The following is a 19,001-nucleotide window of genomic DNA, read 5'->3' as shown; positions in this document are numbered from 1 at the left end:
ATGAGATCAGTGAAGATTTCCTGGACAAAGATGAATGCAGCAAACTGATGGATTAGCAGATTAAAAATTAATAATAAGACCTGTGGAAACACTTCAATCAGTCTCAGCCAATCTGAAAAAACATTGTTTAGCCACCTGTGAAACTTCCAGGCTGTTCTTTCTGCTGTTATTGGTCTAAACAGTCAAGTCGGTGAAGATGAAAATCATCCACCCTGTGTGTGTTTGAATCAGTAATTTAAAGGATGTTTTATAGAACTAAACCCTCACCCCGTGGAAACTGTCCATGTAGCATGTTGGTGTGGACCGTTACCTTCTGCAGGTGCATGTTCTTGGTGAGCTGCTCCTCCAACATGTGCTGCAGCTTCTTGTTCATCTCCCTCAGATTCTCGTCTCCTGGTTTCACCAGCTCTCTTAGGACCGAACCCAGACCTCCCCGTTCTCCCTGAGAGCCTCCGTGACCTCCGACCGTGCTCCCCGACACATCTGAGCAGAAAAGCAAAGACGCGAGATTCAACAGAGATTCGTTTTAAAAGAAACATGCTGGTCAAACGGCCCGAAGAAAACACCAGAAGCAGTCACAACAGGGAAATAAGGAGATAAGAACAAGGAGATGAAGAGGAGGGTGAGGAGTGGAAACAGGAGGTTTGTTTGTTTTGGTGTTTTCCTTTATTTCTAACCAAACGTTGCACACAAAGCTTCTGGGAGGAACATTACTGAAATTATAAGATTCGTGACCTTGAACCCCTGAAACGTCACTCTGGATTCCTCTCAGAGCGGTGAGGTTTCTGAAACACTAAAGCAGAGACAGCGAGAAGTAAAAACTGTCCTATTTTTCTGCTTCAACAAAATGATCAGTTAATTTACACAAAGATTCCTAATAAAAAGCCGGAGAGCCCAAGAATCCATCGCAGGACACACGAACAAGAGCCTGCTCGATAACGGGGATTTGCTCATTGGGGTCTTTGCATGCAGGAACGCAGAGGTGAAGCTCGCCACCAATCATGGAAACAGACATTAAAAACTGACTCTAACGGTAAGAAAACACAGTGTGGCTAACATTAGCAGTGCTAATAGTACCAGCAGGCTCACCTGCTTGGTTACACACCGCTTGAATAGTTACGTCTGTATTTACTCGAGCACAGCAGACACACAGCCATTTATGTTCTACATCAAAATTCTTGCCACGCTGCTAGTTTGCAACACAGATCATGGACATTATCTACGAGGGCTGTGGTGCAGGACAGACTCTGGGTAGTTACAGGTGGCTTTGAACATTTAGTTTTTGTTAGCCGAGTCAGCTAACCCCGTCATCAATCATCAGCAGCTCATCTATTCGGTTTGTTTCCTATCATCACAATAAATCCCAGTAAACCAGTTTACTGGGGTGACTCTGTCATCCCTCCAAAGCCTGTTTCACCCAGATTCTGGCGGTCACAATATCAGTGAGTCATCATCTTGCCAGGAGCTGCCGAGAAGCCCTCAAGCAAGGCACCGCCCACTCAACTGCTCCTCGTATCATGCTGGAAACTCTGCAGCTGGTTAAACGGACTGCAGCGCGCTCAGTCAGCTTTTCAAGACAAGTTTTAAACAAATGTAAATGAACACTGAATGTACAGCATATAACTGTGTGTGCGAGTGCTTTTCTAACGAGTGCAGTTTGAAATATTCACACACACAGACAGTCCAGCCTTTAGAGAAGCAGCTCCGCTCTCAGTTTTACTGCCCATTAGATTTACCATCATTACTGCGTTAATGGGAGTGGAATGGAGAGACAGAGGAGGGCTGAAGCAGTCAAACATGAAATTGAAAACAGCAGGAGAGAAAGGACAGCGTGAGGCAGCGGGACGAGGGGGGGAGGGATGGAGGAAAGGTAACTATTTATACAGCACATTTCCCACAGAGTCGTTCAAAGAGTTTTACACTGAGGGGAGCGAGAGGATTAACATGAGAAGCTGCTTTTTGTTTACTTCTGTTTAAAATCCAAACCTGCCACGTTTCAGTCCATCTGCAGTTTACACTCAGACTGCACGATTGTTCAGATTGTTCTATTTTACAGCTTTAATTTGATTTTTTTTTACCACAGAAATCAAAGCCACAAAAATAAGGCACACGATATCTATCATATCAGCCTTGTGCAGCAGCGACCAACTTTCTAATTTATTCTAAAGAGCCACATTTATTACAACACAAGCTGAAATCAGTCGTTTGAAGTGCACCTCTGCACCTCTTACACCTGTGCGGTGAACACTGGTGCTCCTCAGGTGAGTCAAAATCTGGCAAATGGTCCAGGTGTGACCAAACAAAGTGTATGTGAGGCCAGGAATGATGACCTTGAACATAACTTCAGCCAGCATTATTTTTACAAACAGACGAGGAGGACGATACTTAATTGAAAAATAAGTCTGCTGATAGCTGCACAAGTTATTAAAAACACTTCACACACGGCAGCGTCACCTTTTGAAGACGGACGAGCGGATAAATATAGCAGCGGTGAAACATCAGAGATGTACAAATGTATTTACAGAGACGTGGGAAAGTGAAAATCACTCAGACCAACGAGTTTCTCCATCCTGACATCCGTCCAGCACAAACTTCTCCCCGTCGTGTTGCAGTGGAAACGGATCGGCACGAGCGGCACATGAAAGTGTTAAGCACGCCTGTTTTTTCCACCGCTTGTTCCTGTTTTCTCCAAACACAAAGAGTCCATGTAAACCTGAGTGCAGGTAAGTGAAGCGGCAGATTAAAGTGGTTCTAATTAAGTGTCACTGTCAGATAAACGACGTGCTGAGCTGGCTAACTTTCTGCTGACTGACGCACGAGTTTGTATTAGCACTTTGCACCAGCGACTCTTCTCTCAGTTTTACCACTGAGACGAGGATTATTTCAAAGACATATTAAATAACTGTTTTGTACCTCAGTCTGTTAAATGTTCCAAAACACTAAAAATGAAGATAATCAGCATTTTAAAGAAAATCTTTTTCTTTTTTTTCTTTGAACTACATCACACTCCTACCTGGTTCTTACTTTACAGATCATAAAGCAGAAAAAGACGCCCGGAGTCGTTTAGCAATGGTGATGTCATAAAGTTTGTGAGGACAGCATTTCCAGCTCCGTTGTTTACAAAACTGTAGCAGCAAACAGAGTATCGATAGATATCATATCCATTTCCAGCTCCATGTTTTTAGTCTTAGGCTCAACTAAAGTAGCTTTTCATGACTCACAGTTAAAGATGAGATGACCATTTTAACACTCAGCTCTCAGTGACAATATACAGACCCAAAAATCACCACACCTCACACCTGTGAGTACGGCTCCACAGAAGAAAAAAGCTGAAATGTAGCTAGCTAGGTCAGGAGCTAACTATTATTAATAATGCTGAGTCACAGAGTGAATGTCCACAGCAGTCCTGACATGACATTCATGGCTGTTTCCCATGAATTGGGACTCGACACCATATCTCCACTTTCTGACCACTCCTGCCTACACACACGTTCATGACGCCAACAGCCGTCTTTGACATGTTTTTGCCTTTTTTGCTAAAAGAAATGTTCCTGGTCATTACAGTCTGTGGTTGAAACAAAAACCGAATCACAGATGCTCCATAACTAACTACAGTTAAGTTCCAGATGTTTCTGTGAGGAGATGAAATGATTTCTCACCTCTGCGGCTGTCCATCACGTACGTCTCTATGATGGCGCTCTTTCTGCAGATGTCTTCAGCCATCGATGAACAGCTCACCTCCAGATGTTTCACCTGAAACAGACAAAAAACACAATTAGTATTCACTGATGTCACAATGTGTTTATGCAACAACAAACTAAGTCCTTTCTTTGCCATCATTAAACCTGAAACAACTTATTAATATTTAAGTGATTAATAAAGTTCTGCTGAATTATCCACTGGCCTCACAGTGCTACTATACAAACTACCTAAATATTAAACAGACATTAATAATGCATCTAAAAATACAAACCTGCATCTAAAAACAGGACAGACGTTTTACTGTTGACTCGAATAACAAAGAGAAGCATTAAAACCTCTAAAAGGCACAAGTGAGGCGTTAAATCAGGACGTGGAGAATGTTCTGCTTTCTCTGTTAGACTTTTCCACTCCTGTGTCATGTGCTTAGGACTTCAGGAACAGGACATATAGTTTGCTTTCCGGTTTAGCCAAAGACTCCTCACCTTCTCCTCCAGCATCCATTTCTCCTGCTGAACCTCAGCGAGCCGCTGGAACAGCTCTCCGACCTCATCATCGGATAATTCGGCGGGGCGCTGAGACTGAGGGCTGCCTCCTCCGGACTGACAGACACACACAGAGAGGCTTCAGTTAGTGTGAAAGCTCTGCTACCTTGCTTTATAGCACTTCAGAGCTCATTCAAACCCAGAAGCTCATTATGCAACCAAGAGGGAATTCGTCACATTATTGGACACGTCACAGGGAAGAGTCCTAAAGAATCGGATGAGGTTGAGGCTGCCTTATCATTAACAGTTTATTTGTAAAGAAAAAGTACAGAAGCTGTGTCTGATGTACTGCACATGTGTGGAACGCCAGGACTGAAATAACAACACTTTTATAACCACTCTTTTAAGTTGGGTTAAACACACTGGCCAGAATCATCAGGAAAACAGACACAATAATGTTTGGTAATAGACTCATCGCTGTAACTGTTTTTTCTGTGTTTAATCAAACTCAAAAGCTGATCTGAGGCAGAAAACTCTGGTTTGAATCAACACAGTAGAGTCCTCTAAGATCAAAAGTTTATTTTTTATGCACCTAAAAGAACTAAAATGGAACAAACCAAAACACCTTTTATAACCTGAGTTCATGTACACGACTAGCAGCTACTTAATATTATGACTGCAGTGCTGGCTGAGTTTAAGCATGACTTAACTGCTGCATGGAAAGTCCGCTATCTGCGCCTTTAATTTAAAGTGCAAAAAGTCTTTCCCCAGAATTACACTGGCGGCATGTCTGTGACGCGTGTTATGTCCTTCACACAGGTTCTCACCCCAACACAAGCAGAAGCAGTGTGTTTAATCTGTACAGTCTTTTATTTTGAAAACTGATCGCTCTCGTGCTCGACTTCCTGCCCTCCTCAGGTTGATGTGACTTCTGTGAAAAACAGAATCAGCACGTAATTCCGAAACACACCGAGGAGCATCTGCACGTATCGTCTTCAGTGGGTGTGATTAGTGATGGAGGCACATTCGCTGTATCTCAGAGGTTACAGTGTCTAATGTGCAGCTTCCTGCTGGTACAGTCAGGTGTTAATGGCAGGACAGTGAAGCCAAACTACAGACGTCTTAAAAAAAAACTTACGGTGCCACATGAGGAGACACTCAAATGCAACTGTGAGAGTGTCGTGTCACACTGGAGTATTTCCACCTGAGAAAAAGGTTTCTTAGACAGAACTTCTCCTCTTCCATTATGGAGGCATGTGAGCTATTTGATAAGAGAGGTTATTAGCAGATTCACACATTGGTCAATCAATAAAGTTGTTCCTCTTCTCTTAAGTGTTGCTGGAGTTCCTGCATTGTGAATCGTTTCATCCTCTATGCATCTTGGAAGTAGGTGAAGTTGTGCCAGAAGTTTTTGCTGCCTTTCACAGGCTTGCTAACATGAACATTACCTCCGTTGTGTGTGAGAGGATCAAACTGCTGCCACAGTCTGTTCTGCGTTTACACTTTGGTACAGCAGCTGCTATCACAGTTTGGGTTCAAGATAATAAGCAGACTTTGTAGTCTCGCGTGTTAAACTCTGCTGAGCCGAACTTTAAAGTCGGATGGAAACAAGTGAAAAAAGTCATCATCATCAGCCCACTGAGATCTATATGTCTGAATGTACACAAAAGCATTCAGTTTGTAGTTTCTCATTAAAATTTAAAGTGTGGACCAAAAAGGGACCTTTGAAGCACGCTGAGGCTTTAATCATCACAGAGGTGTCTGATGGGAAACGTTGCAGCAGCAGGACATCATCAAACCCTCTTTTCTCTCATGTGATGCTGTTGCTAATAACAACCGCATCACCACAGTAAACTGAAGTGATGGAGGACTCTGCAGTGTCATGTTTTGACAGAAACACTCATCGACATACAGAGAGTCTGTCAGCTCTATTTACAGGGTTTCTATCAATAGAAACACACACACACACACACCACTGACAGAGATAAATATGGCACCAGGAACTTTAAAGATAAATCAGTTGTAAAACGTAATAAAAGAACAAAAGAGAGGATGACGGGATGTTACAGTTAAATCTGTCTTTCAATACAACCTGGAGATCAGAGGTCGTGATTCGACCTGACACAGAGCTAAGAGGTCAGGAGCAGAAGCTTGTTTAGCTTTCACTGAATACACTAATTAATCCACTTTTAACATCACAGTTTTTATCTGTCGAGGTTTCAAACTGTGACTTTTGCTTACATTTAGTTTTAACATAGCTTTAATAAATACCACGGTTTACATTTTAATGTGATGAAAGCGCACAGCCGGTCAGGGCTATTCTCCATTATTCTGCCAAATTAATTTTCTGCTTCACTTTCCTAAAGCCTGAAGTATTCAAACAAAAAGGCAAAAGTTATCAGAAAGTTCTGAGAGCAGCTCCATAAAAACCTGTTTAAAATCCTACTCTTGGGCATATTCACACAGCTTCCAGCATGGCTGAAATTTTACATCACATTAACTGAACTTTGAGTTGAACCTGGGTCTTTGCAGGAAATAGTCCAGAGGTGAACAGGAAGATGGCCTTGAATGTGAACATATTTTAATCACACATTTTACTCAGTTTATTATTGTAGAAGGTTAAAAAAAAACCTCAGATGTTAACCTTTTATAGCTGTTGCTATGAAAACAATGTGTCCTTCCAACAGCATTAGTTTGTAGCTGCAGACACAAAATAGCACTTCAATTAAACCTTCATCTGAAATTGAGATTTCTTCAACTTTTGCCTGAGGTTTTGTGTAAGCACTCAATGTGTGCTCCAGTAGCTGAACAGCAGAGAAGTCGTATCCAGTAAAGCCTTTAATGATGCGTAAATATGTCACAAAGTAACATCAGCAAACTGCAGCTGCAGCATTAAAAGGCCCATCAGAAAATTTTCCTTTCAGTGTTTCCTCAATCAGTCGATCTGTGATCTCGCTCACGGCTGAATCCAGAACAGGCCGGAATCTCCACATCCTGAAGAAGATCCAGCTGCTGTTGCTGGTCATGTATGAAGTACTGATGGAACGTTTTCAGCATTTTCAGGCGTCCAGCCAGAACACCATTCTGGCTTAAGCAGCTGCTGACTCCAGGCTGACAGGACATATTCTCAGATGTTCGTGTTTGTGTTTGGATTTTGAGATTCATGATGTTGATCACATTTCAGCCATAAACCACCGTCAGTACAATCAAAAATAAATAAATAATAACGTGAGATATTGACCCAGACGAGGTCCAAACACCAGTCAACAGAGAGAACAGATGAGTGCATGGCAGCCATTCAAACACACCATGATCAGACAAACTGAAAACCACTGCCTTCTCTGTAAGTTGGAGCCGAGTGTGCTGGCTGGGATAATGTCTACACCAAAGCCTGAAGTGTCACAGACATCAAGCTCTGTGTTTAAGGTGACTATGCGAGGAGCTCCACCCACCTTATTCTGATTGGTCGACTGAGACTCCTTCATCATGTCTTTGTAGGAGAAGGAGGACACGGAGGACGAGTCTCCGGTCTGCTGAGTTCGACTGGGACTGTTGATCTCTGACAGAACTAGCTCCTCCAAACCTGAAAGAACAACAATTTCACTCTAAGCATCAGGACATATTCACCTCTTTAAAGCTGCAGTCCACCCCAGACAAACTCTAAATCCCCCAGCTGTTTGACAAAGACTTTTACTTCAACCGCCGCATCCCTTTAATACGTAGCCTTTTACTTTGAGTCTGTTCAGTCCTGTGAGAAATTAAGAACACTCCATGTTTCAGTAGCTCGTAGAAACACTTTTAGCAGCATCTATATGACTTCATAAGTCTCTCACATCACTGGGGAAGAATTTTGGCCCACTCAACATTGCTTCAGTTCATTGAGGTTTGTGGGCGTTCATGTACGCACAACTGTCTTAAGGTCCTGACAGAGCATTATAATCCGGCTGAGGTCTGGACATGGACTGGAGCATTGCAACATCTTGATTCTTTTCTTCTTCAGTGTGCTTAAAGCAGGACACTGTTCAAAGCACAGCAGTAACATAAGGTCTATTTATGGCAATAAATGATCCCTTTAAGCAGTGGATTGGTGAATATACCTTTTAAGAGGGCATACGTTCTTTGAAAGCAGAAAGCCGTCTCTTTAGGATTGCAAACATCCCTTAAAGGCAATAAGTTGTCTATTAAAACATACACTGCCCCTTTAAGACTATGACTGTTGTTTGAAAGTGGCAAGTTGCTGTTTATGGCAGAAAACTGTCTTTAAAAACACCACAGTGTTTCTGTAAGATACTGGACCACCATGTTAAGCATGTGGACAGTCCATTTAAAGACCAAGACTATTCCTTTTAGTATATGAACATCATTTTAAAGCCTCCTGTTCATATAAGACCTATTTATGGCAATAAAGGCTGTTATTGCTTTCAGAGCAATAACAGCAAGCAAGCAGCAAGCAAACTGCCCTGTTAAGCTGCTGGACTGTCAAACAATCTTTAAAAAAAAATGTGGACATCCTTTTAAAGCAGCAAGCCGTTTCTGTAGGAATGCAAACAGCCCTTTAAGGCAGTAAGCTGCCCATTTAAATGTGGGCTGTTCCTGTAAGAGTATGATTGTTACTTTGAGGTAGTAAGCTGTCTGTTTACGGCAGTAAAACTGGGTTTTTAAAGCAGCAAGTTGTCCAAGTAAGACAGCAGTGAGAGAACTGTCCCTTTAAAGGACAAAGTCACTCCTTTAAGGATGTCCTTTTAAGGCAACTGGCCGACCCTTCAGGCTGTCCCTTTATTGTCCATGGCAATGAACTGTTTCTATAAGACATCCCACTTTACCATTAAGACCGTGGACTGTCACTTTTAAAGCAGCACGCTGTCCTGTTAAAACGACAAACTGCCCCTTTAAGGCACTGGGACGTCCCTATAAGGCAGGTACTGGGAGAGATGGATAAGTAGGCTACTTTAAAATGTCTGATTCTCAGGTTTGTGCAGAAGAGGCTTTTAAACATTCAGCACTGCTCATAGATTATACATGAAGCTCAGAACTACCCTGCACCGCTCCAACTGAGAGTGTGTGTGTGTGTGTGTGTGTGTGTGTGTGTGTGTGTGTGTGTGTGTGTGTGTGTGTGTGTGAGAGAGAGAGAGACAACAGACAGTCTGCTAAATAAGCACCAGGGAATAAGAAAATATGCAATAAAAGAATAACATTTAAATAATATTAAGTGGAAAAAGTTAAAACTTTCAAAATTCCATTTGATGCAGGTGTGGGCAAGAAATGTTTTGGTTGTGTGTGTATTTGCTTGTGTTTTGCCAGCAGACGCCAGTGTGTCCAGCTCAGCTCTGGGAACCAGAGCGCTCCATTAAATATTAAGCAGGAGGCTCCGGACTGAGCCAGAACCTCCTGACGCAGGGCTAGCTTGCCGCTTATTATCGGACTGGTCACGTTACAATCACATCTTGGCCTCACACACACACACACACACACACACACACACACACACACACACACACACACACACACACACAGCCCCAAAACTGCTGTCTCTCCTTCCTGGAGTATTTAAATGGGAGCACCATCCTGTTCGGGGATTTACGTCCTCTACCTCTAAGTTTCAGAGTCCCGTCAGGTTCAGCTTTATGGAGCTCTAAGTGTGCAGCAATCGATAACCTGCAGAAACATGCAGTGCTAATGTCTACAGATTACTCGAGAGAGGAACAGAGTTTCCCATCCAGAGCACATCACACCAGGTGTTTTACAGGACATGAAAGTGGTTTTAAAATGCCCAGCTCTTCCAGGATAAGTGGGTCGCCTGCTTTAGACACCGACTGATTGCCATCCAGGGCTCCAGCCTCCAGTACTGATCTCTGTGGCCTCCTGCACAGATGCTGATGATCATGGATGAACTTGTGCTGCATGAGCACAAGGCTCTTGGCTCATTGGTTGGAGGCATGATTGTGACAAGTGTATCATCGAGCAAAAGCTTGGACCACTGTTACTGAAACGACACCTAATAACTGTGACATGACTTCAGGTATGGTGTCAACATGTTTCATGCTTCTCATATACCCTGTGTTTGTGAATGTTTCGTCAGCAGCAGACGTTATCAGCAGACATCAGCATAATCTTGTACATTGTGTCCTGAGGCATCTCTGTGATGACTTTTAGTTTTTTTACTGGAACGCTTTTAACAATTAGAGGCATAAATCAGGACAAACCTACGTAGACTCATTTTTAAAAAGCTATTATTAGAATTTATCAAATCGTCATCAAAAACCTTATTTACACCAAGGGGGCAGTTTTTTCCTTTCAAAACATCCTGAGCCTGGAGGCATACAATAATGTAAAAGTCTCCATGTAATGTACATGTGTTACTCCACAGAAGACTCACCTTTTAAAACTACGGGCTGCTTACTTAACATCTGTTCTGTGAAAAAGGACGATTCTGAGCATAATGTGCACATGAAAGAGAATCGGTAACGATAGACAGCAGTGCTATGAACAACAAAAAAAAATGTACGCTCATATCAAGCTCCATAGTTTTACTTTTAAAGTGTACTACAAGGCAGCACAGGAGCACACTGGTTAGCACGGTCACCTCACTGTCAGCGAGATGCTCCTGGACTCAAATCCACAGCCACCTTCGGTCTTTCCGTGTGGAGCTTGCACTCTCTCCCTTGCATGGTTGCAGGTGGACTGGCTCTTGTATAGCACATTTATACTAGGCACAAAGCTTTATACAACATGTCTCATTCACCCATTCACACACATTCATATATCATTTTTCTATATCCAAGGCCTTTCTATTTAACTTCCACACTCCAACAAATGCATCAGGAGCAACTCAGCAACTACAGTATCTTTGGCACGCAGATCAGAGCAGCCATGGAGAGAACCACCAACCTTACGATTAACAGATGACCTGTTCTACTTCCTGAGCCACAGCCTCCCCGTCACACTGTTTAAGCCAGTTTTCCTCTAATTGGTTGCCCTGCTAACAGTAACTACCAGAGCAAATAGGTGGGGCTTCTTTCTGGTTTTGTAAATCCTGATGGGAAAATTGATCATCTCACCGAATGAGAGGAAACAGATTAAAGATTTTCAGACTCTGAAGCCGATGTTGCGTCAGTAGGACTGAAGGATGAACAGACAATACCAGCATTTAACTAAACATAGGGGCATGCAGACGTGAGGACAGCATCACAGTTCGGGGTGTGTACAGTACCTGTCCTGGTTTTGCTGTTGGTCAGAATCTCCTGGAGCCTCTCCTGCAGTTTGTCTGCTCGCTTCCTCTCCAGCTGCAGCTGCCGCTTCAAATCCTTCAGCTACACACACACACACACACACACACACACACACACACAGGTTTATTTTCTAATTATTATTTTCCATGCACCACTGCTCTCAAATTACTCTGCTAAATATTTTTTTCTTTCTCATTGCTATTCAGATTCTCGTCTTGCAGTATCGGTTCATCGGTCTGCGTCCGTCGCTCACACAGTCCATCCGTCTCTTTGTCTCTGGCAGCATCAGTCAGATAAACAGTAAACTTACCGCTGCGCTTCCCTTCTTCTCAAGAATCCTCTGACCGTCCACAGTGTCCTTTATCTCCTAAACAAAGAAAGCAGGTCAGAGACATCACTGTCAGTTACTCTGATCGTTCTAGTTCATTTCCAAAGTAAAAACGCCAGAAACATTTCCTGAACTGAGAATTTACTGCTTCTGTTTGTCAGACATTATATTTTCTGACTTTTTCAGGGCATTTTATACTATTTAAAAAAAGTGCACAATACCAAACATGAACACCTGGGTCCATACTATAAACGTGCCAGATCTAGCTTAAAATGGACATTTTCATCTGCAGTCACGAGCAGATTGATGAAATTATTAAACACGAAAACCCCAAACCAGCAAAAACACAGACACCAGCCAGAACCATGTCAAAATGAAAGCAAGCCATATTGAGCCTGTAGCTGATTTTAAATCTGATCAGCAAATTATTTTGGTTCCTTAACAAATTTTGGCCCACAAATTCTGGGCTGTGATCTGCAGAGCATCGTGCAAACACCAAGCTAAACTGCTTGCTAGGGGCGACCGTGGCTCAGGGGGTTGGGAAGCGCATCTGTAACCAGAAGGTCGCCGGTTCGGTCTCCAGGCTCTCTGTCCTGGTCGTTGTGTCCTTGGGCAAGACACTTTACCCTACTGCCTACTGGTGTTGGCCAGAGGGGCCGATGGCGCGATATGGCAGCCTCGCTTCTGTCAGTCTTGCCTCCACCAGTGTGTGAATGTGAGAGTGAATGAATAGTGGCATTGTAAAGCGCTTTGGGTGCCTTGAAAAGCGCTATATAAATCCAGTCCATTATTATTATTAAACAGACGCTCGCACCTCCACACAGCATAAAGGGAGGCTGACGCTAAAGGCAGACACTAAAACACATAAGCTGGGTGAATAAACAAAGAGAAGAGTAAACAGATTTTGGTGCTTTTTAAACAGGTCCACAGTTCCTGGGTTCAAAGTGACACATTTGTAAAGGTTAAAAACCTCGGCCTCAAAGGGACCGTCTCCTTTTATCTCTAGCGTGGGCTGCTGCATCAACCATGTAAAGACCTTTCAGAGGACCTGCTCAAAGCTTTGCTGCAGTGCTGCAGACCACTTCAGCTCTGCTGGGAGAAATCCTAGTAAAGGTGATCGGGCTTTTTCCATTAGGACTCCTAAACTGTGGAACAGTCTGCCCCTTCACACCAAAATACTCTTTTAAATCTCTTCTTTAAATTTTCTCTTTTAAAAGGCTTTTGTGAATCTTTGGTGTGTGGCCATGTTTTCGATCCCGTTTTGTCTCCTCATTATTGTTTCTTTTTATCATGTTCTTTGCTTTGTTCTTGTAGAAGTGTTTCACCCTTTATCATCCAAGTATCCAAGATCCAAGATAGACTTGTTTTAGAATTCTGAATTTTCTCTCTAGCTCAAAGAAGATGAGCAGTAGCGCTAACGTTAAGCGTACCTACTAAAGTCTAGGCAGAACTGATTTTTCTGCCCGTGTTCAGACGGCAGTACGTTGTGAATGCTTTGTGATCCCTGAAAAGCTCACCTTGGAATTTTGTCTCTAGCACAAAGGTTACCGGAGTTACAATGATTTAAAGAGCATTCGAATGGCTAGAAATAAATAAATAAATAAATGTATTTGTGTATTATTAATTTCTTATTGTAAAATTCTTTGTCATTTATTAAGAAGTGTATGGAGCGCGTAAGAAGGGGGAGGGGCGGGGCAGAGACTAATGATTGACAGCTCCTGTGTAGGGGTGGGTTTTGATAATCGATTTATCGATTAAAATCAATTCTGGCTTGGATAACGTGATATTGATTCATTAAAATCCTGAATCGATTTTTTAATATAAATTTATTTTGCCCTCAGGTTAAACCTCACAAAATTCCAACAACCACCAAACAGCTAAAACAGTAACTGAGAGCAGGAACACGGATTCTGCACAAAGACGTAAACACAAAGCTCGACTCGCCGACGGATCAGAATCAGCGAGCTGTGACTTTCTCCCCCGACGGCACGGACACGGTCGGGGCTGAAAGCCGACAGCTCGCTGACTCTGATGTTTCGGCGGGTCGAGCTTTGTGTTTACGCCCTTTTTGCTCTAGATTCAAAAGCTGCAGGTTTTTGTCTCCCTCCAAACAACATTGACCGAACCAGCAGCAAAAGAAGATCCAAACTTCGCTTCACATAAACATCGTCATGAATTCACTCTGACTTTTACTGTTTTGCTTCCACCAGGATAAAATCACACTTCATGCACAGCTCTCTCTCTCTCTCTCTCTCTCTCTGTACTTCAAGAACAGTTTCCCGTCTAAAAATCTGTTTTCTGCATTATTCGCTTGCTTGTTACGCACAAATCTACCGTTGTTTACAGCGCTGTAAGCTGCTGTTTTTTTTTTTTCCTTTTACTTACTTCCGAAAATAAAACCTCATTTCTGCCGTTCAACAGGCTGCTGAACAAATGTAAACTTTTTACAGTTGTGCAAAATTGCAAAACTCTCAGCTGTGTCTCCAATAAAACCTCTGTAACTTTGCTCTGCTTCACTTCAGCAGCATCAGGTAATGTTCATGTGTTGATTAATGGTTTTCTTTCGTTTTTGATGTACTGCAGAATATTTGTATAAAATCCCAGGCCAGGAAAATCTCCTTCATGTTTTTCTGTGTTTTATCCGTAGCTACTTTGACACAAAGGCCTCTGCTGTGATGCTCACACCTTGGATAAAGTCTCACAAGTGTCAGCTTTCTTTTTATAAATATAAAAATATGGAAATGTACTGATGCATGATCTGAATTCTAATATTTCTGACTGTCTGAGGCAAAACTTCCCCGATTCAAATCGAATTGAATAATAATAATAATAATAATAATAATAATAATGGATTGAATTGAACCTTGTGAACCTTGTGAATCGGAATCAAATCAATTCTAGAAATCAGTGACGATACGCAGCCCTACTCCTGTGTCTCATTACAAGTTAATTAAATTTGTGTTTTGGTTGAAGATGGCCAGCGCTCCTTAACGGGAAGCTGCGGGCACCAGCCAACCACTCACACTCACATTCACACCTATCGGCCGTTTAGAACCACCACTTCATCTAACTGCACCTCTTTGGACTGCGAGAGGAAGCTGGAGAACCCAAAGGGACCAGTGCTAATCACCATCCCACCGTGCTACCTGCTTCTGACAAATTAAAAAACAAATTAATTATCAATTTGAATTTACGAGTATTAATTTCTGTTATTTTTGTTTCTCATAGCATTTTACTTGCATATGAAACAGCAGGTATTTGTGTCTGTTTATGTCCATCTTGTACATACAGTGTATGGTCTCAGCCCGCTGGTTCATGCTGTAAACATCAACCTTTATTTACAAAAAACTAAAAATCACAAATGTAGTTCCATTTTTATAAAGCTCCTAAAAGCTGCTCTCTGTTCTATCATTATAAACAGTAGGAAAAGGACTATAAGGGACTATTTACAGCGGCGTATTAAACCATATTTGGTCTCGTAGACAGAACCGTGTGAGTGGGTCTGAATTAAAGTTTGCAGTCTTTGGACACTGGAGGAACGAGATATATCAGCTCTGACACAAAGCTATTACCTGTTTGAGTTTCCCGATGGTGTCCCCGTGTTCCTCCCTCTGCTTCTCCACCTCCACCAGCTGCTGCTTCAGTTTCTCCATCTCTGACTGCTTCGCCTGCAGGACACAAAGAGACACATCAGGATTTCGTTCAGCAGCTCAAACATTTGGAGGAGAAATGCGGCGAAAAACATTTAAACGAGCTACATTTGCACCTCCAGCGATGCCCCCATGCTCTTAATCCATCTGACACAGAGATTAATTTGAAAAAGGAAACTGCTTTTAATTCCCTTCTAATCTTCTGCCGCTAATTAATTTGACTAAAATCTACATTAAAAACATCTGCAGGCTGTAGCCGCTCACCTGACAGAGGGAGGGGGAAATGTCATTCTGGGGGAAAACAAGAGTCTGTTAATTCCCTGTAACGTCTTACACCTCAATCAACAGCTCACCACGTGGTGGGAGAGAAGCTCTGAGACTTTACTGAGATGTACTACATTATTTATTTAAAAAAAAAAAATCACAAATAATAATAAAAACTCTAAACTGCAGATTTTAAACTCATTTTGTAAGAAAACTTGTTTATTCTTTGCTTTCTTACAGGATGCTACTGTAAATAAAAATGTGCCATTGATGACCTGCCAGCCAGCTGTTCCCTCTTCATTGCGGCACACAGATGTTTTAGACATAAGGGCACTGACACAGTTTTTCATACTCTATTTAATCGCATTAGTTATTTTGGAAGATTGGAAACAGTTTCTCAAATACAGAAATTTACAAGAAGTACAGCATGTGGACAAAAACCCTGAGCCACCTACACATTACACCTGAAGGAGCTGCTCGACCACAGAGACCTTTGGCATGAAGCTCCCAGTGCAAAGCTTTTGTGCTGATGTTAAAGCCAGAGGAGGCTTGGAGCTCTGCAGCTACTGAGTCAGCAGGGCGCTGGAGACTCTTCATCATTTTGGTTGATGGCTCCCCTTGGTAGCTTTCTGCGGTCGGCCACTTTTGAAATAACACCACTGACAGCTGATCGTGGAACATCTGGGACTGAAGAAACTTCACAAACTGTTTTGCAACAGTGGCATCCTGTTACGGTACCACACCTAAATTCAGCAGGATCTTAAGAGTGACTCATTCTTTTACAAAAGAAAGCAGACTTCATAGCTAAGTGTTTGATTTTACACATCTGTAGCAATGGGAATTAAAACACCTGAATTCCAGGATTAAGTGTTGTGGAATAAGAGATAAGACTTGCATTTAAATACCTTCTTCTCCAGCCTCTATAATTTTGACTTAATTTCTTCCAAACTATCTTTTTTTTATTATAACTGTGTGCATCAGGTGAACATATTACAAGATGGGGGCAGGGATAGCTCAGTAGGTAGAGTGGTGGCCCCATGATCGGAAGGTCGGGGGTTCGACTCCACTGAACGGCTACCCTGAGGTACCCCTGAGCAAGGTAACGTCCTTACACACTGCTCCCCGGGCGCTGCACTGGTGGCTGCCCACTGCTTCACTGGGTGAATGGGTTAAATGCAGAGGAACTATTTCCCTATGGGGACATACACACACACTTTACTTTACACTTTAGATATAATTTATAAAATCAGAAAAAATGTAACTGGAGAGAACAGGGTGAACTGATTATTTTTAATTTGCCATTTAACGTTCGGTTTAACAAACCTTAGCGTTGATGTTCAGGAACGAAGACAGGAAACGACATGTGACGGCTGAAACTCAAACCCCCGACACGTGGAACACCTGCCCGGGACCTGACCTGCCCTCTAATTAGACTTCTTCCATCATTAATTAACTTTTCCTATTAAGTTTCCTCACTCTGGTTTCAGTACCAGGCTGTTATCCAGCAGATAAAACACACACGCAGACAAACTAATCAGTGCAGCAGGTCTCTGAGGAGAGACTTTCTCACAGACGTATACACGATCATCGTGGTCATCTAATCTGCTGAAGGGCTCGTTACTGATAACCAATAATTACGCTCATCAGTAATGAGAATTATTGTTGGTTATGAGACTCTAGTGGTAACCACATATGGAGCTGTAGCCACAATCAGACTGTGTTAATATTTGGGTCTTTACTCCTTTCAGTTAGTCTTTGTGGAGTTCTATACATACACTAAGTGTGTTTATATCCACTGCAGGAATCAGAGCAGGTTGCAAGCGCTCTCCTTTCAGTCTTTGTTTTAGCTGCAAATTACATTTAGTGTTTATGGTTTACGTTTGGATTATTTGAACTTGTACGCAGCCTGGCAGCCCATCACATCACCTTACATCAATAACAACAAACATCTGCAATGTTTAACAATCTCAGCATCTTTTGTCTGTTTAGTGGAGCCATTTCATTTACAAAACTCTTCTAAAAACATTGTTGACAGAGCTAATCCAGTGCTTCTTAATATTGACAGTGTGTCACAGTGACCAATGACAGCAGCGCGGCCCAAAAAGCGTCCTCCATCCATCCTTGTTTCACAACAGAGATGTCTGTAAACACTGCAAACAAAATCAATCAGCTTCAAGACTGGAAACAAACACCACCGCGTCGAGCGGTATCCACTCGTCACACGCTGTAAACAAAGCCTCGTCTTTGTGCTGTGAGTGCACGACGACGACGGGTCAGTGTGGAAACAAGAATCACGGCGCTGAACAACAAGCTGAACTCCGTCCTGCTGACAGATGGCGTGAAGCGTTCAGGGTGTCTGCAGCAGACTGTCAGCGTTCACATGAGCCGCCTCCACTCTGATCGGCTGTTAACACAGCTTAACCTCTCCAAGTTACCATGGAGACAACTACGCTTTAATTAGAAACATTTTCAATTAGAGCGCACACACAAACGTACATGCCTACACGCACTGTGTGCCTGTCTACACACACGCACACAAGTGTTGATATTTATAGAGGCGCCTTCTGAAACGTCTTGTCCTGGACACGGATGCTCCGTCTTCACCTGAGCTGCAGTTTAACATTCAGAAATGATTTCAAGCCTCTGTAGAAGCTTCAAAGGTGCAACTGTTAAGAGGTCACAATTACTGAAAAAATAGTCTATGCATTTGATTTTTCTAGGCTGAAATACTACAATTCTTATCAGCAGGCCTTTCTAAAGCTCCCTGAAAGATTTCAGTTGATCAGAAAGGCCACAGTCTGAGTACTGACAGGAACCAGAAAGAGAGATCATATTTCTCCTGCATTAGCTCATCTTTATTGGCTTCCTGTTAGATCCAGAATTTAATTTACAATACTTCTTCTCACATACAAAGTCATGAATGATCAAGCGCCACCATCTCACATCACATCGCTCTCAGACTGCAGCCTTGCCTGTGCTCTGTGGATGGAGGCAGAGCCTTCAGTTGTTCCTGTAGATTTGGGAGACGACATTCTGTCGACTTTTCAGAAACAGGCTTCAAACTTTCCTTTTCGATAAAACTTTTAGGTAGGGCTGGATCAGCTGACCCTCAACCATCCCTTAGTCATGCTCATGGCCCAAGAAACACTTAGCACTTTTCTCCACATCCACTCTCCATGGATATTATATCCCACTACTGCAAGCCCTTATCTTGTGCCTTTTCTCTCCTGTAGTTTATATTTTGTTCTCAGCTTTCTATCCCTTTTGTTCCTGTTTTCCCCCCTCACCGCTTGACTGATCATAGTACATGGCTGCCCACCTCTGAGCCTGGTTCTGCTGGGGAGTT

General features: G+C 42.6%; 1 protein-coding gene across 5 annotated transcripts in view; it reads right to left on the bottom strand.

The window, feature by feature from the left end:
• gripap1 (GRIP1 associated protein 1) overlaps positions 1 to 19,001 on the bottom strand; it is a 45,689-nt gene that overhangs the window by 5,911 nt on the left and 20,777 nt on the right. For all 5 annotated transcript variants that reach the window (XM_084916426.1, XM_084916427.1, XM_084916429.1 and 2 more), the window contains 7 exons: positions 15,314 to 15,409; positions 11,724 to 11,780; positions 11,395 to 11,494; positions 7,637 to 7,767; positions 4,185 to 4,301; positions 3,660 to 3,753; positions 311 to 483 (listed from right to left, as the gene is read on the bottom strand). In XM_084916426.1, the coding sequence (XP_084772552.1) occupies positions 311 to 483; positions 3,660 to 3,753; positions 4,185 to 4,301; positions 7,637 to 7,767; positions 11,395 to 11,494; positions 11,724 to 11,780; positions 15,314 to 15,409 (768 nt within the window). The remainder of the gene's footprint in view (positions 1 to 310; positions 484 to 3,659; positions 3,754 to 4,184; positions 4,302 to 7,636; positions 7,768 to 11,394; positions 11,495 to 11,723; positions 11,781 to 15,313; positions 15,410 to 19,001) is intronic.

The sequence above is a fragment of the Perissodus microlepis genome, chromosome 20 (assembly GCF_051167445.1).
Source record: "Perissodus microlepis isolate ML-2025 ecotype Zambia chromosome 20, ASM5116744v1, whole genome shotgun sequence".
Lineage (NCBI taxonomy): Eukaryota > Metazoa > Chordata > Actinopteri > Cichliformes > Cichlidae > Perissodus > Perissodus microlepis.
Note: the sequence above shows the minus strand (reverse complement) of the source record. Positions and strands in the feature narration are given on the sequence as shown.